Source organism: Podarcis gaigeae (assembly GCF_964106915.1).
Source record: "Podarcis gaigeae genome assembly, chromosome: 11".
NCBI classification, from domain to species: domain Eukaryota; kingdom Metazoa; phylum Chordata; class Lepidosauria; order Squamata; family Lacertidae; genus Podarcis; species Podarcis gaigeae.
In genome coordinates, this window is record NC_139687.1 from 32,806,661 (window position 1) to 32,830,635 (window position 23,975).

A 23,975-nucleotide genomic window follows, 5' to 3' on the forward strand; every position below is an offset into this window, starting at 1 on the left:
AAGAATTTCATATATTTGTGCATCTTTAACAAGAAATTACCTTACCCATATAGCCTAGAGGCAGAGAATTGGGCATCATTCATTCACATATGAGAATATCGAAACTGTTTGCTGTTATCAGGTTCCAGGTTAGCAGAAAGAAAATCTGCAAGCAACTACGGTATTTTGTCAACAAAACATAGACACTCTTCAGTTCAGATAAATGCATTATTTTAGCTTAGTTTACATGTTACGCTATGCCAAACCTTGGCAAAACATGTATTCATGTGAGTTCCTAAAATGGAGCTGATAGCAGCTTTGCTTCTCCCTGGTCCTTTTTGTTGTAATGTCAAACTAAACCAAGGTTTGGCTTGTGTGTCATCTAAACTCAGGGTTGTGTGCCTTGTTTGGCCTGCTCTGCATCCCCTAAACTAGCATGTGTGGTGTAAGGTGCTGGCCTAGCACCAGTGTTGAAATGAGAGTCAGCTGCTAGTCCAGTAAGATTGTTTACATGGAATGAGGGAATGTCATCTCCACCCCAGGCAGCAAAATGCCTTTGGCCAGATTTGCACCGCAATCATTATTGTTTAGAAATGGTTGCCATGGTCTCACTTCACTTTACTTCACTTTTTTTTTTTTACCAACTCATTCCTGACCTCTCAGAAACACATATAAGAGCACTTCTAGAAGAAATAATCAGAATAGGGGTTGAGTTTTGAACCTGATGCCCCCACAAAGCCTATCAGTAGAGCAAAAACTATTGAATTCTTAGCAGCGGGTTCCCAGAAGCCTGTCGTGCTCTGGTCCATGGGGTCACGAAGAGTAGGACACGACTAAACGCCTAAACAACAACAATTTGATTAGCTGTTTTGGTGATGATTTTGTTGTTGTTTTTTTCTTTCTATAAACCACTTTGAGGTGTTTGGGTGCTGTTGGTTTTTTGCAATCAAGCAATATATAAATTGTACAAAATACAATAAGATTTGCATCACATTAGTTTAAGATGGGAAAACGGCACAATTGGGCCCAACAGAACTCCTCTTGACTAGTTTTAGCACCTAATGTTTGGCAATCTGCAACTTGGATATTTTCCCTCTATTAGGGAAGGCAATTTAGTTGAGCATCATTTATTGCAAACATTAATTCTGGATATCCTCTCACATACCTGAAACCTCTCTTTGTATCTGTGTCAATCATATTTGCATTTCAATTTAAGATGTGGCTCTGATTCTACAAATAAATTTATGCAGGCTCCTGTAGCCTACGTTCATGGGGTACATTATGTGACTGACATCTGGCACAATTATTATAAGTTTCAAAAGCTAATATAGATATTTAAATAAAATAAAATAACAGCCCTTGTAGCTTTTGAAACATATTTAAATTAGAGCAATTTGCATGGAGTTGTGCTTTGTTGGTGGCAATAGCTCATTTTTAACATTTTGCATTAGCATTGCATTCTTGATGGTTTACAGAGGACATGTGATACATTCTCAGCCTTTACTGAAGAATTAGGCCAGCTGGTATGTTTTAAGCTATCTTGGTAAATGTGTCTTGTAATGCTGTTGTCATCTTTTAGGAGAAGCCTTTTGTTGCATTTAAATTTTAGAAAAGAAAGAATACAATTTAAAATACATGTGGAAGGCCAGAATTTCACACTTGGAAGAAAAGGATAATCCCTTTTAGCAGCATAGCTAAAGCAAGCTATTATCTGAAGGGAGTACCTTCCAGCAATGTTAAGTGCATTATATTTGATGGTGCTTTTGTGTGGGTTGGCCACAGTAAAGCAGATGACCTCTCAGTTGATAATTTAACTGGAAAGATGTGACAAGACAAAGCAATACAACTCAGCATTAATGGACCAAAATGCATTTTATGAAATAGGTGAAGGTTTTATTATCCTTATTGATTGATGTACGCCAATGATACATACAGAAACACTAACATACTTGCGGGCTTACCCATGATAGAAAGAAAAAACAATATGTTGTATATCTACTGAGACAGGGAGCAAAATTATATTGACAGGACAAAATTAGAACCATTTTCTGAACAATAAATAATATGATAACAAGAACAAGTTTCTCTTTGTCTTGTAACCATTGACATTTGAAACTCTAACTTTTCAGAGGCATTGGTTATCCAGCCATTCATACAATGCCTTGACATCCAGCATAGGAATCTGTGAGTGGAAAGAAGATCTCCTATGTCATTCTTTTCTACCTGCAGCATATGTTCTACTGAGTCAAGGATGAGGGAGTTAGGCTGGGGCAGCCTGGCTGTCCTGGGTACTTCTTGGCTCAGCCAAAGATCCACTGGATCCTAGCCCCTCATCCTGCTGATTCTTGCTATAGGATTGCTCCTTTAGTGTAGTGCTACTGCAACACATAATGCCTGCATTCTTGGCCTGCACCACTACTGCCTTTAACTAAGACTTTGGTGGTTGCATGTGGCTTTCAAACCTGGAGCTGTCCTTGCCCTTGAAGACATGTCAGCAGATATCAAATGACCTCCATATTTATTTTGAATGTGCCTCAAAAGCCAGTCGTTAATTGCTCCTACCTTATCTGGGGGGGGGGGGAATTGTGGCAAGGAGTAAATAGGCTGCAAATCTCACCTTCTTCAGCCTCCTAACCTTTCAACAATATTTGTAGTAGACAAATATCTTCACTGCTATGAAGACGAAGCCTTAATCCCATCCCCACTTTTTCCTTTCTCAAAAGAAAAAGATGAAGGACAATTTTTTTCCTTTAAATATATTGTGGCAAAGTTCAAATGAGGTTTCGCATCTTCTAGGGAACACAAGTATGCACTTGCTATATAGATCAAGGGCTCTCCAAAGGTTTGGTAAATACCACCTTGAGAAAGAAACTTGGATTCTGTTCATAAAGTTGAGCAGGGTAGGAGGGGAGTCATGTTCAATTATCACTGAATATGTGCAGAATTAAAATTGGACCAGTAATCTGTGGCTGCCAACTGTTTTAAATAGCTGTCAGTAAAATGGATAGCCCCCTAAAATTGTTCCTGTAGTCATAATCATATAATTTTATAGTACCACAGTAATGAAGCAGCTTGAAAAGTGTTCTGCGTCTGCTGGAAGGAAGAAGATTCTGTGTCTTCAAGTGCTTTTGTGCAGTACATTCTGGTCCTCTGCAGAAAATAGGCTTTGTGCTATGGATGAAAAAGAACCAATAATGGCCCATATAGTTTCTATTGGTTATGGAAATAATACGAAATAAACAAACTACCACAATATTCATTCCAACCTATCTATAAAGATCCTCCATAAAGTTTATTTTCCTTTATTTTTCACTCCTCCCAAAGCATAGTACTCTCACAAAACAGCAGTGAGAGAACAGGAATAGCTGTGAGCTAAATTGCACATTGAGAAGTTTATGCATGAATCAGTATTAACTACCATAGTATTAGAGGTCATCTATAATCCCACTGTCAGGGTTTGTGTTCAGTACTATTATCATGCCATACTAAGCACAGCCAGAGTTATCTCATTCCACAAAATTAGGCACTGGAAGGAGAAGCGGACCACAGATGTCTAAAGCATATTTGCTTTTCACATGTCTCCCATTTGAAATCTGTTTGTGTTGAGCTGTTGATGGCTTCTTGTGGAGCTCTGCTAGCTGGATAAGTTAAAAGAATGCATCCAAGACTGCAGCATCACCTTGAATAACAATAAAGCAATGTCTTCCAGCAGCAACCATTATTTTAAAGATACTATATTTTGTTGTGCACCTATTAGAGATCTGTTTAAGACATCAACAGATTGTGATGTAGATTATTCCTGATATAAATTATTTCTGCCCCTACTGCTACTCTAAGCACACCAGTGATGCCTCCCACTTTCTGACAGTGGAAAACACATTACCAATTGTTGATGGGAACTGTGCTGCCTTTGCACACAAACCTTTGTTGAAGCTGGCGATGGAAGCTCCCTGCATTTGTAGAACTCTGGTTCAATAGCCACTGGGTAAATTCACACATAACACCCAAACCATGATACTTACAGGACTGCTTCCACATTAGAGGGGAATTGGGGGAAAGTGTGCTTTTGTGCTCCCCCTCCCTCCATTGCCAGTGAATCTCAGTGAACCTATTTGACTTCAGTGGCAATGCTTTAAACAGTAGTGGAGAGCTGTGTGTAGCTACCTTTTTAATTTCCCACAGTGCGCCTAGAATGACTCTGTGTTAGGAGCATTGTGGGAAAATAAGAGGGTGGCTAGATCCACTCACCTGGTGAAGCTCAATGTGTAGAGTCAAAGACAGGTATCAGCTGTGGGCCTGGCATCTTGGCAGCTGCTTAAGGATGTCAGGAGTTGACATCAGCCTCCTGTACGTGAATATGGCCTATATTAGCATCCTCCCTCTTTCCTCCATGTACTCTGATTCCCTCCCTTGTTTTTAATGGCACACCATAGCTCATTGTTATATATGAACAGGACAAACCATGAATGTATACAATAGTTTAAACTATATTTGAAATCTCTAGCTGTGGATTTTCTACACTGAGAAGTGGTTGGTCTCCTGGTTTGCAAACCATAGTTTACTCAGTTCAGATAATCCAGGAAACAATGATTTGTTTCTTGGTCAGAAGGAAATCTGAGCACCTAAAGGAAGTAGGGTGGCAAAAGGGAATACATGAATCATGATGTGGTATGTCTTAACCAACCCATTTAACATCTTGGTGTTGTCTTTTTATTAAATAAATAGAATAAAACAAATATATTGTTTAGTACTAATATGGGATTCTACTTTCTCCTCCTTGCCAAAACATTTTGTTTGTTCAGAATTGTCTGAACTTATACCAATTTTTCTCATCAAGGAAGTATATTGACTAAAACTCCTGTTTTAACTGGGCTTCTGCTGGGTTTGGCAGCAGCTAACAAATCTATTCATAGGTGAAATGTATGATCCTGATTATATATGAAATGTTTTTCCCCCTCAATGAAATAAATTGATTTTCCTCCAACACTATTGACAGGCTTTGAAATCATAGGTTTTATTTTCAACTTTAATGATAGATCAAAATACAGTGAAATAAGCTTACAGAGAAATATGATTTTTTAAAAATAAAATCAAAAAAATCTTTAAAGCAAAGGATCAAAGATGAAGAATATTAATCAAATAGATGCTGTATACGCCAAAAAGAACGTGAAAAAACTGGTGTGAAAATGTAAAACTAAATTTATGATGGGAGAAATGAGAAATTATAGGGGAACAGAAATTGACAGATTCACCTGTCCCTAATCAGGAATCTATTATCCATACTCTTGTGTTTCAAATGTTCTGTATCTCTGCTTCTTTTCATCCCTTCTTTTCCTACAGAATGTTCTGGGCCATTGGGAATTGAAGGCGGAATAATTTCAAACCAGCAAATTACTGCATCATCTACCCATCGGGCACTTTTTGGGCTCCAGAAATGGTATCCTTACTATGCACGGCTTAACAAGAAAGGTCTTGTAAATGCTTGGACTGCAGCAGAAAACGACAGATGGCCATGGATTCAGGTAACAGATGGAGCTGTGAGAGGGTGGGTGGGTGGCAGGAAGTCTCCTAGCCTCTGTTGCCAACATCACTTAAGTAACTGATGAACACAAATGGCAAGCTATTATCAGGATTCTTATTTACAACCTTTAATTGAGGCCTAGACTTATGAGGAGGCATTTTTATTGCGATCGCTGTAGACCTTTTAAGTGCTCCAGGCCTTATCAGAAAGCAGGAACCTGCCGCCACAAAAATCTGTTGAGCATACATTCCAGTTTGCAGAAATGTATTTGTTCATTATTGCTGTAGTGGCACCATCTGCTGAAAGGCATATTGTTACACATTACCACCCCCTCCGCTTCATAAAACACAATAGGTCACTACCTAACTCAATGGGAGTTTTAACGGATGGTATTTATAAGAGCTCCAGCCACCACAGAGAGTAACATAAGAGAAAGATTGCCTTTGAGGCTTCTCACCTTAATGAACCGTTGCCAGAGGGGTATATATAATCTGGGCATTTTCTTGTTATTTTTGGTTATTTAACAATGCATATGCTGCCATTTCAGAGTCCTCTAATTGTGGCTTATGATTAATATAATGAGAAATGTCCTGAACCACTGGCCCAAAGGAGGGCTCGTAGGAGTGGCTGGGTACAGGAATACCAAAGAAGTATGCCCAAAATGCCAGTGATCAGTTCTAGTCCTTTATTATAGGAAGGTATAGGCTTACAGCAAATCAGCCTGCCAGGTCTCCTAGCCTTTAGAGATATGGGGCGGACACCACAGTAAGAAGATAGTTTGTCTGCACCTAAAAGCAAGTGTCCAGACATTCTTTATACACAAAGCAGCTTATGTCACTTTGGCCAGGTCTTCCCATCACTTCACCTGACCGGATGAGGGCTTAGGTGGCAAATATCCAAGTCTTACGGATAGTTTCCCTTTCTGGGATCAGAGCCCAGCACTTCAAGTGAATGTAAATATATGCATGAGCTCGTTGTTACAACAACTACCAATTAATTGTGGAGTTATATTAACTACCAAGATGGCATTTACAGAGCTTCCTTTGGTTCAACACAATAATGTTTGTCACTGTATGATGAAGGGAGGAAGAGAAATTGAATAAATTGATGATATCCAACTACGTCATACTCTGAGTAGACTCAGTGGGTGAGAGCTAGTTGTTGCAGCCTGCATATGCAACAACAACAACATCTACAACTACAACAATGAACAGGGTAAGCAGGAAAGAAGAAAGGAAGACTGCTCATACTGCACTGCATCTCACTTACTGCACTAAAGTCTGTTGATTTCAGTGGGTCTACTCTGAGTATGACTAATGTTGGAAACCACTCAATAGCTTTAAAATATTTAACTTAAAAACAGCAGCATGAGGAAGTGGCAGTCTTGCCTTCTATTAACAATATTGAACTCTTCCTGTCTGAGAAATTCAGGAGTTTTTTCATGTTACATATCATATGAAAGATTTCAATTAAGTGGGACTTACTTCTGAGTAAACATGTACAGGACTGCATTGTCAGGTGTGTTGTGTACTTTTCCTTTGTTGTAAATGTGCCACCTCCTCCATTTTCCAGGTGCATGACAAACACTAACCAATAAATATGTAATTTATTTTTTCGAGCATCATCCTAATGAACTGAATATTAAAATTACTATTTAAATTTATGCTCCCAGCAAGCAACTACTACTAGAACTACAATGTTTATAATTGGCTTGCAATTTAGAGGGTCAGTGGCTATGGCATTGAAAGCAAATTAAGGGAGACACACTCATATCTAACTTTAAAGCACTCCTTGTAGATTTACAGAATTAATAAAAGAACATCCATGTTAAATGCTTACTGTTTCATTAAGACCAAAAAATGCTGATTTAACTTTGTTGGAAGATATAGCATCTTATATCTTTGATTTTAATAACCACCACTTAGATATGATAAAATTTATCTCTTAACCTATTGTAGTAAACTCAGCCTTTTCTTTTTAACTCCAAGCAATGAATACGTGTTGTTGTCTCTGCCTCAGCTAGTGTAACTTTTAGCTTTTAGACAGATATTTCCAGAAAGGCAGGAAGGATACAACAAAGGGAGAGTTTGGAAATAATGCCTGGCCAGTCCACCCATTATGCTAAGCCATGATGGATCTAAACCATGGTTTATAAACCAGCAATAAACTATTACCTACAACAAACTATGAGCATGTTTTGTTTGTGGTTAATAGACACTGTACCATATAACCATATACTGGTGCACAAAGTCCAGTGAGCATGGGAGGTATAGTTCCTGAGTTGCAGCAGACCTACCTTACCAACTGAACGACCTAACTTTCAAGTCGAAACAAAATAAACAAATTCCTTCCAGTAGCACCTTAGAGACCAACTAAGTTTGTGATTGGTATGAGTCAATCACCCATCTTCTACTACCCTTCTGAGAAAAAACCCACCCACCCTCCCACTATGTATAAGGGTCTGGTGAATTCTGTTTCAGTGTATCTGAAGAAGTGTGCATGCACATGAAAGCTCATACCAATCACAAACTTAGTTGGTCTCTAAGGTGTCACTGGAATGGATTTTTTATTTATTTTGTTCTAACTGTCAAGATTCTTCTGGCTTTGCATTTAGTCAAATACTTGTTCAGCATATCAGAGTGACAGAAAAGGAATAAGGAAAGGAAAGAGCCTCCGCTGTTATTCTTGCCAGGGACTAGTGGAAATTTGTTTGGGAGGCTGGTGAGAAGGTTTTCAGAGATGGCAAGAGTTGGGAGATACATGTGGAAAGGGGTTTCTCTGGCTTTTACCTTGATCAGGGGCATAGAATAATTTGCAGGCTTTGAAACTGCTCCACCCATTTAATGTGGGCTTTTAGAACAACATAAGTTCATCTCCAAGCATCTCTTGGAGTTTGTCAACACTTCTCATGAATTTAGTCCATTTGTACTGTGCGCTGCAGGGATTTTGTCACTTACTGAATCCTTTTCACCCTACAGGAGTAGGGAGACCTCCACTGGCTGTTAGAGAAAAACATAGCTGAACTTCCTCTCAAGTGTCAGAATGCAAAATAAGCTTCCTTGCTAAACCCACCCACAGACATTGATCTGTAGGCCAGGTGTGGAAATCAATTGATCCTTGATCTTCCCATGTGAGAAAGCACAAATTGATCAAATAATGTCCTTCCTTTTTCTCCATCTAAGCTATTAATTTATCTATTGCTCGTTGTTGTTTCATGAGTGCAAGCATTTCAATATCCTGATGGCAGGGAATCAAAGCAGAACGGTGGCATATATTATCAGCTCTTTGGGGAGAAGCTATTTTGGATTGGTCTTAGCTAAAGAGAATATCCAACTCTCAACACTTCCCCAGTTCTGATTAAAGCTTGCATCCCTAAGGACATATTATACCAAGTACATTAATTTACCGCTTAGCCCTAATGATCCCATTTAAGTTATCCCTGATGGAAAATTACAAATTTCATTTAGAAAGAGATTTTAAAAGTAATCTTACACATAGCTATAAATAAAGGTCCTGGAAAGCCAAAACACTGTTACGGTGCCTCTCTGTTTCAGTAACATACTGTAGCTTGCTTGATCTATACTTATTTGGTAGTTCATCCTAATTACAACAAAGCTTGAGTATATTTGCCTCCTTATTAATTGTAAAAGATAGATCCTACATATTATGCAAGCAGCTGTAAGTAGTTGTGTTAAAGAAAATTAAATACAGTCTCTGATTCAAGTAAACACACTTCTTCCTATTGCAAATAAATGTATGAAGTAGAGTAATATCTGCATATCATTTCCCCCCTCCCCCTCCAAACACACACACCATCAAGCAGGGTGGAGTTGGGGGTGGATTACTCTGTAAGAAGCTCTTTTGCCCCAGAAGAAGCGGAAGTAAGTCTACGTGTGACTCCTTAGCTATATAGGTGTGAATAAATCACATTTTAAAACGTGTTTATTTGGACAGGGTTTGTTTTATGTTGAACTAGAAAAGTTTACTCTGTGTGTCATCAGTGGCGGAGCTTCATGCTTCAGCACTGGGGGGCAGGGCTGGTGCGCATCCTGGGGGCGTGGCGCACCACCCGTAGGGGTGTGGCGCCCAGGGCGGGCAGGGGGGCAGCCACGATGGCACCTCGCCAGGATCGCGCTGCCAGGGGCAGTGCGCTGCCCCCGCACGCCTCTTCCTCTGCCAGTGTGTGTGATGAGTTAAGTAGTAAGTTGCATCAGACTGATCTGAGGAAAGGTGGGGGGTTTTCACTTTTGATTGGCTTGCTGGATGGAAATTCTTTGTCACTCATTAGATGAGAAAAATGGTCTGATTTGGAATAGGGCAGAAACAAATCTGATTGGTTGAAAAGTTGGACGGACCATAAATAAGGTACTGAGTGTGTGTCTCTCTCATATATTGAGGGGGATATTGAGGAGGATATTGAGGATAGGGAAAGTGTACAATTGTAGCCTGCTTCTAAGGAAACTTTGGAAGCCAAAAATAAGGTGAATCAAGAAATCAGGAGGTGGGAAAATGATAGAGAAGGAAGGGTAAGAAATCTTCCTCTACTTACTGATTTTTAATTGGAGATTGAAGCCTGGGCAGTTGCTTTAGATTATTTTTTTTAAAAATACACAGCGAAAAATATCAGGGAGGAAAACTATACATAATTAACTTCATGTGTTCTTTGAGCCAGAATGTTGAATAATGTTGATCAGGGCATCTGTGCTGTGATATTTTTACTCAGTAGGTGTTGGAAGACAGAAGGAAAAAAAAACCTAATTACAATGCCAGACTTCCTCTTGAGACTCATCAAGTTTTCTTTTTCCCTCTGCTTTACTCCACATAGCATGTTCCCAAACAAAGTGCTTTCAATTTTTAATGAGATGTATTGTCTTACGTTCTTTACTGAGCAAAGGAATAATGCATACTTTTAAAAATGCCTTTAATTCACTTTGGATAAGGCCCATAAATTGTCAAAAGCACGTCTTATTTTGTTCTTCTTCTTATAGGATTCTTGTTGTTTTGCTGCTGAAATCTGAAAATTCTTAACTTTTCCTTTGACCGATTTTTTGTGGTAGCATAGGTGAATGGGAAGTGTGCTCTTCAGCTTCCTCGGTGTTCAGGTTTTCTTATTAATCTTGAACCAACATAGAAATAAAACTGAAGGGTTCTTCCTGTCGCACTTGTCTCGCCAGCGCTGAGTTAAAAGCTACAAGAATACAAAACTAAGAAATGTGATGAAAAATAGAGCCATCTATTTTTGAGGTGGCTGAGATGATGACAAATGTACAATTGTAGCTTGAGGGTAGAGAAAAAGTTGCAGTCTACCAGTTGCTCCCATAGCTATATTTTGTGTTTTATTATTTGTTAAGGATTGAAAGCATGTTTACTATCTTTATAGTTTTGCTGTGAATGCTCCAAGAAGCTCTCAAAGCAACTTGCAAAAAATTATAGCTATAAAACTCCATTAAAAGAATGAAAATATGATGCTGTTCATATGATGCCAGGATTTTACAGGCAGCAGTTCCTCCCTCATCCTTAGCCTTCCTTGGTGTTGCCCTTTGGACCTCACTTACTAGGTAGAAGCAGCTCCCACTTAGGTTCTCAGAGCAGCTGGAATTTGAGGAAGGGATGAATTCAAAGTTGCTTTCTGGAACCATGGGCCAACAGTGACAGTGAGGCCCTTTGAAGCTGATTGGCCCTGAAAGTATGTCTTCAGATGAAGTTACTATGACAGCAACCTCCTTTGAACTTTGATTGGTGGGCGGTCCTGCCCAAGTTGGCCCCTTACGGGTGGAGAAATTAAGCATCTGGTCCACCAGCCGAATGCAGTTCCTCACCCCTGACCTACACCAGGATCCGCTATTAGAAGGTCCTTAAGAGATCCTGTATAAGAAACTAATACAGACCGTCCTAGTCTGTCCAGAAATGCTCAAGACAATATATATTTGGTGGCTTGTATATAAAAAGTTGATGTATAGTTATCCCAGAACCCTGAAATATACCCCCCTACCCTGAATATATAAATACAAAGCCAAATAAGAAAATCAAAAAAGGTTAAAAACAAGTAAAAAGAAAAAAGAAATTGGAAAGAACCAAATGTTCCTGTGTATTACCTCTCTGAGTCTGTCTCCTCACTGGAACAAAGCAACCCTTTTTAATAGCTTAATCTGAAATATTTGTACTGCTCACATTTTTTTTCCTGGTTGTGTATATCTCTCTGCCCTACCCCACGTTTTTAGCCTGCAAATGCTGGGAAATGGCATAGAGGAACTTAATCATGTAAAATATATGCCAAGAAATAAAGTAATTAATATTATCCTTTTGCTAAACATAGTTAAGCTTATAATCAATACTTTGTAAATTAAATGCAATTTAAGTGACGGCAGAATTCTGTAAAACAGGAGGCTGATTGTGGGCTTTGTATGGAAGCTGACGTTTAAACATGCCAGTAGCTGAATAATTCATATCTTTCCATTAATAGCATTCGCAGCAACTACCTTTGGGACTAAAATAATAACTTAATAAGAAGAAGAAACAAACCAAGCAAGTTTTCAGTCTGTCTAATTCTGTAAACTCTCAGAGGCATAAAGTGATGTTTCCCAGTGAAAACCAAATGAGTTGAGCCCTTAGGAAAAAGGGAAGAAAAAGCAAAAGCAGAATTTTATGATATTTTCATTCTGAAGCAGAATAAAACATATAGGCACTGATCCAGTTCTAGCCACTAGTTTATTATTACTGCTAAACAGGCATCTCAATGTGATGTACAATAAACATAGCAAAAAAAAAGTTGAAAACACATACAAAACACACTGGATGAAGAAAACTAAAGCCATACAAAATAGGCACTCACGACACTGATCAGTTCATCCAGCTGGGAAATCCAGACAGAACAAAAATGTCTTCAATTCTTTCTGAAAATTGTAGATAGTAGGTGCCTGCTTTATCCTGAGAGTAGTTCTATTCCACAGAGTATGGCAGCCCTGCTCCAAGATACTGCAGACTGAGCTTCTGAGATCTTTGGAACTTGCAGGACAAACTCAAACCACAGAGATCTACTGGGTATATCAGGGATAATATAGTCAGTTTCTCAAATAACCTGTTCCTGAACTGCAGAGGGCCTTATATGTTGACCTTGAACTTGGCCCAATAACAGTCTGGCAGTCAGTGCAAATCCCACAAGCAGGGTGTTTATATGCTGGTGGTCATGTGACCCTACAAGCAACCTAGCTTCTGTCTTCTGCACCAGTTGCAGCCTCTGGACCATCCCCAAGGGTAGGCCTACATAGAGCACATTGCAGTATTCCAACCATGAGGATAGACAAGTGTGATCAAATTATCCCAATCCAGGAATGTCTGTAGCTGTCTCATCAAAGCTGGCAAACATGCCCACAACAGTACATCTGCATATCTCCACATTTACTGTATACGCAGCAGCCTATGATTGAAAAGAGCAGCATTTTTGAGATTCAGCAAAGGATAACACTGCTCTGCCTAGTACCAACAGAAGCAGTAGAGCAGGCAGGGGCAACCTCGGCTCTCCAGATGTTTTGGGACTGCAATTCCCATCATCCCTGACCACTGGTCCTGTTAGCTAGGGATCATGGGAGTTGTAGTCCCAAAACTTCTGGAGGGCCAAGGTTGCCTATGCCTGCAGTAGAGCATCAGCCCTGGCATCAGAATGTAGCATCCTCAGGCAGCTGCTTGGGGCCCCAACAGGGCTGGGGCCTGACTTGAAGCTCCCGTGCCAGGAAGCTTATAGCTCCATGTTAATTTCTTACAATGCTCTGAAGTAGAATCATTTCAGAGCATCATGGGAAATTTAAATGGAGTCTCCGTATTGTTTGGTGCTGATCTATGTGCAGCTGCACTTGGGTCCAGTTGGCATGTTTGATGCTTTCGCAACATTGTGGCTTCCTCTCATTACCTTGCCAACATCAAGTTGGCACAGTAAAATTAGTATAATTTAGACAGGAATATAATACCTCTAACCATAGTGGGAAAGACCATATGGACCTGTGTATGTGTGCCTGCTCTGTCTAATGCCATCTTCAAAGGACGCACAGCTACTCTTTCTTAAATATTGGTGAAGGTTCTCCTCTGACTTCTGTATGATGTACTGTATTTATTTACTCTGTTGTCTGTCTTCAGCATATCTTCCAACCAACGCAAGGAGGGTGATGGAGAAGTTAAGCTCTCACCACTTGCATGTTCATTGAACACAGAAGACAAATGCCTAAAGTCTGCAGTTCCTGTGTTTATACATTTGTGGGGAGCATTAGTAAAAAGGGGAAAAAAATATGACCACGATAAGTGAAACAAAAATATAATGGACAAAGAGCCATAGCAATCTACTTTCCAGAGAGAATGTAATTCTTAAAATGGAAGAAAAGGTGATATACACTTTTCTCCATTTGCACTGTCCATAACAGGTAAAAAATCAGACTGTGAATAATACCTGGAGAGAATGGATTCCATGTTTAGGATTCCATCTGAATGTTTAACTCCTATATTTTACATATTTGCTGGTTGTTGGAATAAATTATTCAGCAAGCTAACAAGTCTCCTGTGATTCCCAAATCCCAGGGCCAAAATTACAAGTCAGATATTAATAGTTATAGAATTGCTATAAGATGGCGTCGTCGTTAGTAGCAGCGTCGACTTGAACTCTGCATCAGTTGATGCTGTTTTTATTATTTTTATCAGTTTCTACTAGCTTTTTTATCAGTTTATCAGTTTTTATTAGCTTTTATCAGCCTCAGTACTTTATTTTTGTTAGTTGGCAGCTATTAATTTACAAAGCTTAGGTCAAGGGCCTGAGTTACAGAAAGTCTGGAAAGCTCCGGAGAAGGCCCTAATTAGCTCCAGCTCAGCAGGAGTGGAGATTAGACGCCCCATCGTGGGTAGACGCCGAGCTTCCTGATTTACAGCAGAAGCTGCTCTGATTTACAGTGGCTCTATCCCTGGAAAATGTCTAGGAAAAAGAAACGACCGGCCTCATCTCCAGAAGGGAGCCCACAGAAGAGCAAGCAGAGCAAAATGGACGATTTTGTAAAAGCACAGAACTCAGAACCTACCACACCAAACAGAACACATTCCCAGGTAGGTGGGGATGCTTTAATGGGCGGAGATCACCCAGGGGAGAATGCTGAGATGAGCGCTCATGAATTATCCCATGAACTACCATCTGAGGGGGCACCGCTCTATGCAGAAATACTCGCGGACCACTGTCTGCTGACTGCAAGAACAGTGGAGGAAGTTAACATCAAATTAGAAAAGGTAACGTCTCTCCTGACGGAGTTGGTGCTCCTGACAGCCAAAAATAGCCAACTCAGTACTAAAGAGACCGACCATAGCGTTGCCCTCCCTCTAGACCATCATGTACAGGGGTGCAACCGGCCTGGACTTGATAACCAAGAGACTACAAATACTAAAAACAACAAAAGCGAAAGTAGGGACCTGATCCTACAAAGTACTCAAGTAGCTCTGGATATATATCCTTTTAATGGTATGCTGCCTTACTGGAAATCAATCGACAGTGTGAAGAGAAACTTTAAGCTTTTACTAAATATCCATTGCAACACTCTGATCGCGATAAACCTGCTTTGCACGGACCCCCAGCACACTAGGCTCACACTGACATTTTCTGACTCAGCTACCCCTAAAATGCTTCTGAAATATAGGGCCATTTTACAGGACTATAATATTGTTTTGAGGCATGTTTTTAAAGACACAGAACGAAAACAACTACTGCCAAACTTGTCATATAGCTGGACCAACCCCAAGCAATCAGCACCCTCTCTGCCGAAGGGCCTTCGCCACAGGGCCATGATTCATTCGGAAGGGCCGTCAAAGATGAATATGTGCGGTGAACCCAGCTGCAACACTCACTTGGAGAGGAAAACATCAGACCAAAAAGGTCAAACACACAAAGAACGCCAGCCCCATCTAGGTAATTCAAAGATAGGACTCTCTATTACGCCTTTGGCAGATCCAGAATTTCACCACCCTCTCTCTATCCCAACTGGAATCTGATCAGCCAATGCTAAGTGACGACTCTCCCAAGGGAAATGGGACACATAGAAAGCCAGAGACAGATTTAATTATCTTTGACGAAGACCCCCCGATGACACCAGCAATCCAAATAACACCGTCAATGCCGGGAAATCGGGAAAATGCTGCAAATCAACCCCGAGAACAACAACACCGTGCATATCCTAAGATCGGTTGCATCATTATCGAACCAGTGGGAGAGCTGATAACAATTTCCCCACCACAATGAAGCCAAGCCAGTTATGGAACGAGCAGCTTTAACATTATCTCATGGAACATAGCGGGTTGGGCTAACAAACTTGGGGACGAGCCATTTCGTGAATATATAACGGGTTTTGACATAATAATGCTACAGGAAACTTGGGCAACTGATAACATAGCTCTTGACGGTTACGACGTCTATGAAATCAAGGCCTCTAAACCGCTTGGAAGGGGACGACCGAGGGGGGGCCTAGTAACTCTGGTTTCCACTCAATTGGCGTCACAAGTTATTGAGTGCTCAGTTTTCGAGCAGCTGGCACTGGGGATCACCTTGCATATGGAATCCAAGAGTATTATTCTTGTTTCAGTGTATATTCCACCATATACAGTGCAAACACAGATAGAGAGCACGTGGCGTAAAATCCATAGTTTCCTTTATTCCCTACAAATTAGGTACCCTGGCTCGCCATTTTACCTAATGGGAGATATGAATGCCAGAATAGGCTCAAATGATGATAGCCTGGAAATAAAATTCCCAATATTAAGAGATCTAAAGGAAAATAGCGCCCTCTTCCTAAACCCACCCCCACGTAGACATTCGAAAGATTGCCAAATCAACTATGCTGGATTCTGCCTGGCTTTTTTACAAATAAGTCTCGATCTGATCATTGCTAATGGGGCATTCCCCAGGGACAGAGAAGGCGAGTACACATTCATAAATTCAAATGGGGCCAGCACAGTAGACTACTGTCTCACTAACAGACAGGCCTTCGAATCAATTAAAAAATTCACAATTGATAATAGGACTGAAAGTGACCACTTACCTCTTATCATCTCCACTACTGGCCAAAATTCAACTCAGCACTCTCACATAGAACATGAGGATATAGACAAAGCAAATGATCCAGCATTGCGTAGGAAAAAATGGACACCTGAGATAGCAATTGCAGTTGAGAATAGATTGAATTCACAAACTGCAATTAAGTTAAGATCAATTATAATAAACAATTTATCAATAGACTCCTCCCTGACAGCTTATGAAAATCTCATTGAGTCCTTGCAGGATGTGGTCTCGGTTAACATAAACTCAGCCGGCAAGCCACGCACTGCTAAAGGGCGCAGTTGGTTTGACCAAGAGTGCCACACAAAGAAGGAAGCCTTAAGGAACGCCTATTTGGCCTACAGAAACGCTGGATTAAGCTACTTACCTCAATCTTATTTCAAAATCAAAAAAGAGTACAAAGCCCTTTTGGCCTCAAAAAAAAGGCAGTCCGAACAAAATTCCTGGTCCCTACTATTGAATGCCTCACTAAACAATGAAACTAAACTCTTTTGGCAACTGGTCTCCGACTCAATGAAAAATAGTTTCTCAGCCCCCAGCTGTGTCATTCCAGCTCAGGTTTGGGAGAACCACTTCAGAAATATATTTATGGAAAATCCAAACCTCCCTTCCAGTTTACAGGAGGATAACAGGGCACAATTGTCACTGCTCCCTAATTGGAGGCCAGTTAGTGTGGAGGAAGTCCATACATTAATAGGGAATCTGAAGAGTGGAAAGGCTCCGGGGAAAGACTTTATCCCAGCTGAGTTGATTACATCAAACCAGCACTGATGGGCTCCGCTTCTGGCAGCACTCTTTACGGTAGTAAATAACTCTGGTAAGGTACCATATAGCTGGAAACATGCTATAGTAGTTCCAATCTTTAAGAGAGGCCACCCAAATGTACCTTCCAATTATAGGCCTATTAGCCTGCTCTCAATAATTGGGAAACTGTATGCCCATTTCCTCAGTAGCAAATTGACAACTTTTCTAAATGAACATAATATACTATCTGAAGCCCAGGCAGCTTTCCGTAAGAATCATTCAACAAAGGACCACTGTCTAATGCTGTCCTTCCTAGCTGAGAAGTATACCAGACACCTACAGGGTAAACTCTTCGTGGCCTTTATGGACCTGAAATCAGCATTTGACTCCATCCCCAGATTCCAGCTATGGTCCAAATTGAGTCTAATCCTGCAGGACAAACGACTTCTCTTTCTTATAAAAGCCCTGTACAATGGAACCAAACTGCAGGTCCGATGCGGTCGACAGGGACAGCTATCGAACAGCATCGAGATGACTAGGGGGGTGAGACAGGGTTGTATTTTGGCCCCCACATTGTTTTGTCTATTCTTAAATGACCTAGAAGAGAACTTAATGGACCCAGATGGACACATTCCAAAAATAGGAATGAGAAGGACCCCTTTGTTGTTGTATGCTGATGACGCAGCCATCATCTCGCGCTCCAGGCCGGGCTTGAATTATCTGTTGAGGAAATTTTCTGATTACTGTTCTGGAAATGGTTTATCCATTAATTATGAAAAATCTAAAATCTTAGTCTTTGAAAGAAGATTCTCCCAGTCTAAATGGGTGCTGGATGGCCATAACCTCGAACAGGTAAAATACTTCAGTTACCTAGGGCTCACATTCCATCATACAAGATCTTGGAAGCACCATTGGCAAACCTCCCATCAAAAGGCGGAGATTACAAAGCTAGCCATACATAGATTCTTCTTCACAAAGGGCGGCAAATATGTTCCAGCAGCCTTAAGGGTTTTCAACGCAAAGCCCGTTTCCCAACTCCTGTATGCAGCAAATGTCTGGCATAATGGGGACCTGCCAAAGCTAGATGGCTTTCAGGCAAAATTTATACGATCTCTGTTGCAGGTACCTAACTGCGTCCCCAACTCCGTACTTCTGTTGGAAGCTGGTGAATGCCCAATTTCAGCTAGAGCGTGGTGGGCTGCCCTAAGACATTGGCTCAGGATTTCAGTGTTTAATCTAGGGAAGGGTCTGTACCAACATTTGACAAATGAGGAATTTGTCAGCAAATGGCAGAAAACCATGGCAAAAAAAGCCACCTCTATTGGTCTGTCTCCCCCCCAACTGTATTACCAGGGCTATGAAGGCGCCCAAAAGGTCTTAAAGCAAAGATTATAGGACAATGCACACAGTGACTTGCAATCTCGGTCACACGCAGTCTGTAGTCCACTGGCAGCAGGAGTTCAATATGGGTATGTCTTTGAGTTAACATCTTACATCAAAAACCTGACAGTACCTAACTATCGAAGGCTTTTCACCAAGGCCAGACTGAATGTCTTCCCCTCTGCAGTGCTAGATGGTAGGTTGAGAGGTGTTCCCTACCAGGACAGACTTTGCTCGTGTGCTCAAGACATTGATTCCATAAATCATATTTTGTTACATTGTGCGAAGTATGAGCAGGCCAGGGCTGAACTGATACTACCCTTGCTGGTGCCTTTCCCGGGAAAGTCAGAGGCTCACTATGTCAGGTTCCTACTGGAAGACCGGACAAAAGCTAGAACTTTGGCAGTGGCAAAGTTTTTATCGGTGGTTGCAAGAACAAATGAGCCCTATATTCCAAACAAAGTGCTTGATTAACCTGGAGGTAGGCTGTATGAAGGGACGCGGGTGGCGCTGTGGGTAAAAGCCTCAGCGCCTAGGGCTTGCCGATCGAAAGGTCGGCGGTTCGAATCCCCGCGGCGGGGTGCGCTCCCGTTGCTCGGTCCCAGCGCCTGCCAACCTAGCAGTTCGAAAGCACCCCCGGGTGCAAGTAGATAAATAGGGACCGCTTACTAGCGGGAAGGTAAACGGCGTTTCCGTGTGCGGCTCTGGCTCGCCAGAGCAGCGATGTCACGCTGGCCACGTGACCCGGAAGTGTCTCCGGACAGCGCTGGCCCCTGGCCTCTTAAGTGAGATGGGCGCACAACCCCAGAGTCTGTCAAGACTGGCCCGTACGGGCAGGGGTACCTTTACCTTTACCTTAGGCTGTATGAACTCTGTATTGATTTGTAATGTTTTGTTGGTCTCTGGACCGTAATAAAGATTGTTGTTGTTGTTGTAATAGTCTGACTGACAGCCAGCTCTACCTTAGAGGCTAAACTCGGCATCTGTGTATAAGAAGATAACCACTCTTTTTTATTATTATTTTTGGGGGGGAAAGTTTAAATAGTACTGTTACAGTATTCCCGTGCTTGAAATAACCAGGTTAAATTGGAAGATTTACCACATTTCAAACATTTGCAAATATTTGTTTCAGCCTTAGTATGTTAATCTTTACATTTGTGAAAGTATATGGGAAAGTAAGGATTTAATTAATCAATTATTGCTTTTGCAGAGGTCAGGGACCTTCTGCTTAAGCCATTTGACTCCTCAGATAGTGCTGTTAAAGCCTGGAAAGCAACAGATAAAGGGTGGTAGAACACAGTTTGTTACGTAATGGCATTGTTTTCACATGCGGCACTAAGTCGCATCCCATAGTGCTGTCGAAGTGGCACAGCTTCTTCATCCAAATAATGACGGTTGCAGAATATCCACCTTCCTTATAAACACTTTGCTTCTGTGTGCATGTGCCAAAGACCAAAATTTCACCAGCCTAATATTCATTCTTGGGGGTTCTTTGTTCAAATCTGTTGTTCTAATCTTCAGGGAATTATTGTCCTACTATCCGGGTGCAAGTAGATAAATAGGCACCGCTTACCAGCGGGAAGGTAAACGGCGTTCCGTGTGCTGCTCTGGCTCGCCAGATGCAGCTTGTCACGCTGGCCACGTGACCCGGAAGTGTCTGCGGGCAGCGCTGGCTCCCGGCCTATAGAGTGAGATGAGCGCACAACCCTAGAGTCTGGCAAGACTGGCCCGAACAGGCAGGGGTACCTTTACCTTTACCTTACCCTGCCTAATAGATTTTTGCAATAGCAGTGCTATACTGTCTCACTGCGAGTCATTCAGATTTCAACGTGATTCACAAAAATAACACCCACCCAAAGCAAATATAAAGGGAAAGACTGTATCTCTCTGGTAGAGAATCTGCTTTGCTTGTAGAAGGTCCAGATTCAATCCCTAACATCTCCAATTAGGGCTGGGGAAAGCCCTAGACAAAAACCCTAGAAGCCACTGTCTGTCAGTGCAGATAATACTGAGCTAGATGGAACAAAGGTCTGACTCTGTATGTGTTCCTATAAGTACTTCTGCATGTGTTGTCCAGATTTGCTGACTACAGCTTCTTATGACACACCAATGCTTGCTTGCTTGCTTGCTTGCTCCAAAGGTTCATTCACTTTGATGTACAGTCGTACCTCTGGATGTGAACGGGATCCATTCCAGAGCCCCGTTCTCATCTAGAAGCGAACGCAACTTGCGCCTGCGTGTGCACAGGTTGTGATTCGCCACTTCCGCGCATGCGCATGATGTCATTTTGACCGTCTGCACATGTACGAGCGGCAAAACCCAGAAGTAGCGCGCTCTGTTACTTCTGGGTCGCCGCAGTGCGCAACCCAAAAATACTTATCCAGAAGCTACTTCAACCCAAGGTATGACTGCACAGACTTCTAGTGAGGTTTAGAGGTGTAGTTTGAAGTAGGGCCTCAGAAGACTTGGTGGGTACACAACAGTGCTATATGCAGCCACTGGGATTCTCAGTTGTTGGATTGTTATGTTTCATCAGCCTATTTCCCCCCTTTTCAAACTCTATGTGCATATCCTGAGTACTTTCCCAGGCTCACATTAGTCAAAAGAATTTCTTAAATGCACTTCATATACTATCTTACAGTGCAGTCATCAGAAGTAAATCCCACTGATTGCAAAGAGGCATACTCCTAGACAGGTAGATATAGGATGGCAAACTTAATCAAGCTTGTTTTCCCCACCCCACCCCCCACCCAAAGTCAGCTATTGAAGTGCTGGATTTTGTAATCCCTGAAATGCTTAAAATCCAGCTCCATTACTACATAAATCCTATACACACTTGCCCAGGGAGAAAGATTCATTGGAATAAGTGGCATTTAACCTCTGAGCAGATCTGTCTAAAGTTGCATTGTAAGCTTGCTTTCCTTGGGACTTCATGTCTTAAATTGGCTGGGCAGTGGTGGGGAAGGGAGAGAATCAACAAGTGTAGCTATAGTTAATTGTACAGAAGATTTTACAGAAATAAGTTCAAAGGTAATAGGGAAGGGCAAATTGTTCCCTACTGTAAGCCATATTCATTTCAACAGGATCGGACTGTTCTAGGTGAAGTAAGTCCATTTGAACTCATCAGAGCTTGCTTCTGAGTAGTCATGTATAGAATTACACATTTACTTGTTTAAGGGTGGGTGTTTGCTTTGGCTAAAATTGAGAGAGATGGGAAGTGAGGATTAAATTAAATGCCTCCTCCAAATTTTCCATCGAATTCAGGCACTTATCTTTTATTGTTTTTGGCAATAAATAAAGAAGAAGAGGCGCTCTAATACAACAGTACTTTGCTAGGAATGTTGTTCAAAACCCATTGCTACAACAGGGTTTCTGAAACAGTTGCATGGTTCTGTTAACTGTTACCATGCAAATTATTTGTGGCAGGGATGTTAAAAACAATTACACTACAAGGATGAAAATAAGCTATATAAACAATAAGCAGCAAACGATAAACATAGTTGAAAATGTATTACTTCTTTAAAAATCAATATTGAAAAAGGCATGACCAGAATTTTCTCCTTTCCATTCCTTCATAAAGTTGTAAATTTAGGTTAATTTATTCCCAGAAGTCAAAGGAGCTGGCAGGGAATTTAGGAATAATTATGCTTTGTTTGGATAACCAATCATCTAACGTACTATTTCTTATGGGTCATAAATCAAACAATTTTTGTGTATTGGTGAATATGAAACATACGCCATTTGCATTCTTTTCACTTGCAGAGAAAAATAAGGCATTTCACTGAAATAGCTAAACACAAACTTTTAACCATGTGGGTTTTTTAAACCCTGTGAGTCTATTTACATTTTTACTTGTTTGGTTGCTCCAAAATGTAGTGCAGAACAGATTTATTCATTAGAGGGAAATAAGAGGGAGTCCTGATTCCTAACCAACTTTGTTTTGCAGAATTATAAAAAAAATCTAGAAGAAATTTCTAATTTTGATTGCATAGAACTTATGAAGAACCATTATTATTTTGTCATATACCACCCAGCCAGTGAGGCAGTGAGACCCAAGCATATTTACATAGAGAAAAATGTGTATTTAAGTAGACAAGTAACCAATTTTGCTCTCCACATAGCTGGAAAACACGGCTTTGTTTCTTTTGTGACCAGTGATTTTTTTCTTTTAAAAAAAATATTTAGGGGTACTCTCATTCGTCTACTCATATTGAAATACTGCCCCTCAATGCGGCCAAACTTAGATTCACAAAATGTTTAGGGGTATGCATACCCCTGCGTACCCCCAGAAAAAAACACTGTTTGTGAGTAACATGGAACCTTATACACATCAACAGAAGCTGGATTACTAATAGATAGTGTATTTTCCTCAGTGAATAACATGAAAATAACTATATTTCCAAAGTTATGATCTTACTATAGGTCATTTTGCAGTTAAAGTGGCAACATCCACACCCAAAAGAGAGAGATCAACAGGGTTGGAGAAAACCAAAGATTTGCAAACATGCATACATTTATTTATTTTTTGGCAGGACGGCCCAATGAGTATTGAGCATGCTCACAGGTCATAGAATGGAATATTTGTTTTATTTATTAAGTGAGGGATATACTACCTTTGTAAGGCACAGTTGTCCTCCCAATGGAATGTATTCTGATGATGATGATGCATCCAATTTTGTGCCATTAGGGCTGGGATATAAATTCAGGGCCCCAAACCATGAGGCCCCCAAAATTGCCAGAGACAGTGGCAGTAGATGAGGACTTAGGTGGGCAGCTCATTGGCACTCTCAGACAACGAAGATTGTAGGTTTGATCGGCACCTCTCTGAACAATTCATCAGACGGCCTGACCCGAATTGTAAATATTTAAATGTGTATGGGGAGAGAAAGGGGCCATTTCTAATGTTTCTTTCCTCTAATGGAGGAAACAGAGTGTCCAGGACAACAGCAGGGGGGGTGAAGGGAGAAACTGCCAGCAGAGAATAAGAAGAAGAGTTTGGATTTGATATCCCACTTTATCACAATGCCACTACCGAGCGTCAGGAGGAGGTGGGGTTGCGGGCTCTCATCCCCTCCCACACTCCCGCGGGGCTGGCGTCAGCCTCGCGGGAAGCTGGGATTCCCTCTCGCATCCCGTGCGCCAGCCAATCGGCTGGCGGCATGGGCGGGCCTTCCAGAGGCCACTTAAGGTCGGGGCAGCCCTTGGCTCGCCCCTTTTCTTCCCTGCAGCTTACGCGGTTTCCCACCCACCCACCCTTTAGGTTTGCCATCGACCTTG

At 41.2% G+C, this 23,975-nt stretch overlaps 1 protein-coding gene across 2 annotated transcripts in view; it reads left to right on the top strand.

Annotated features, from left to right (window-relative positions):
- The window catches only part of EDIL3 (EGF like repeats and discoidin domains 3), a 234,709-nt gene that overhangs the window by 147,255 nt on the left and 63,479 nt on the right, over positions 1 to 23,975 (top strand). For both annotated transcript variants that reach the window (XR_014556287.1, XM_083703244.1), the window contains exon 6: positions 5,320 to 5,501. Coding sequence is in view for 1 of the 2 variants with exons in the window: in XM_083703244.1 (XP_083559370.1) it covers positions 5,320 to 5,501 (182 nt within the window). In the remaining variant the exon portion in view is untranslated. The remainder of the gene's footprint in view (positions 1 to 5,319; positions 5,502 to 23,975) is intronic.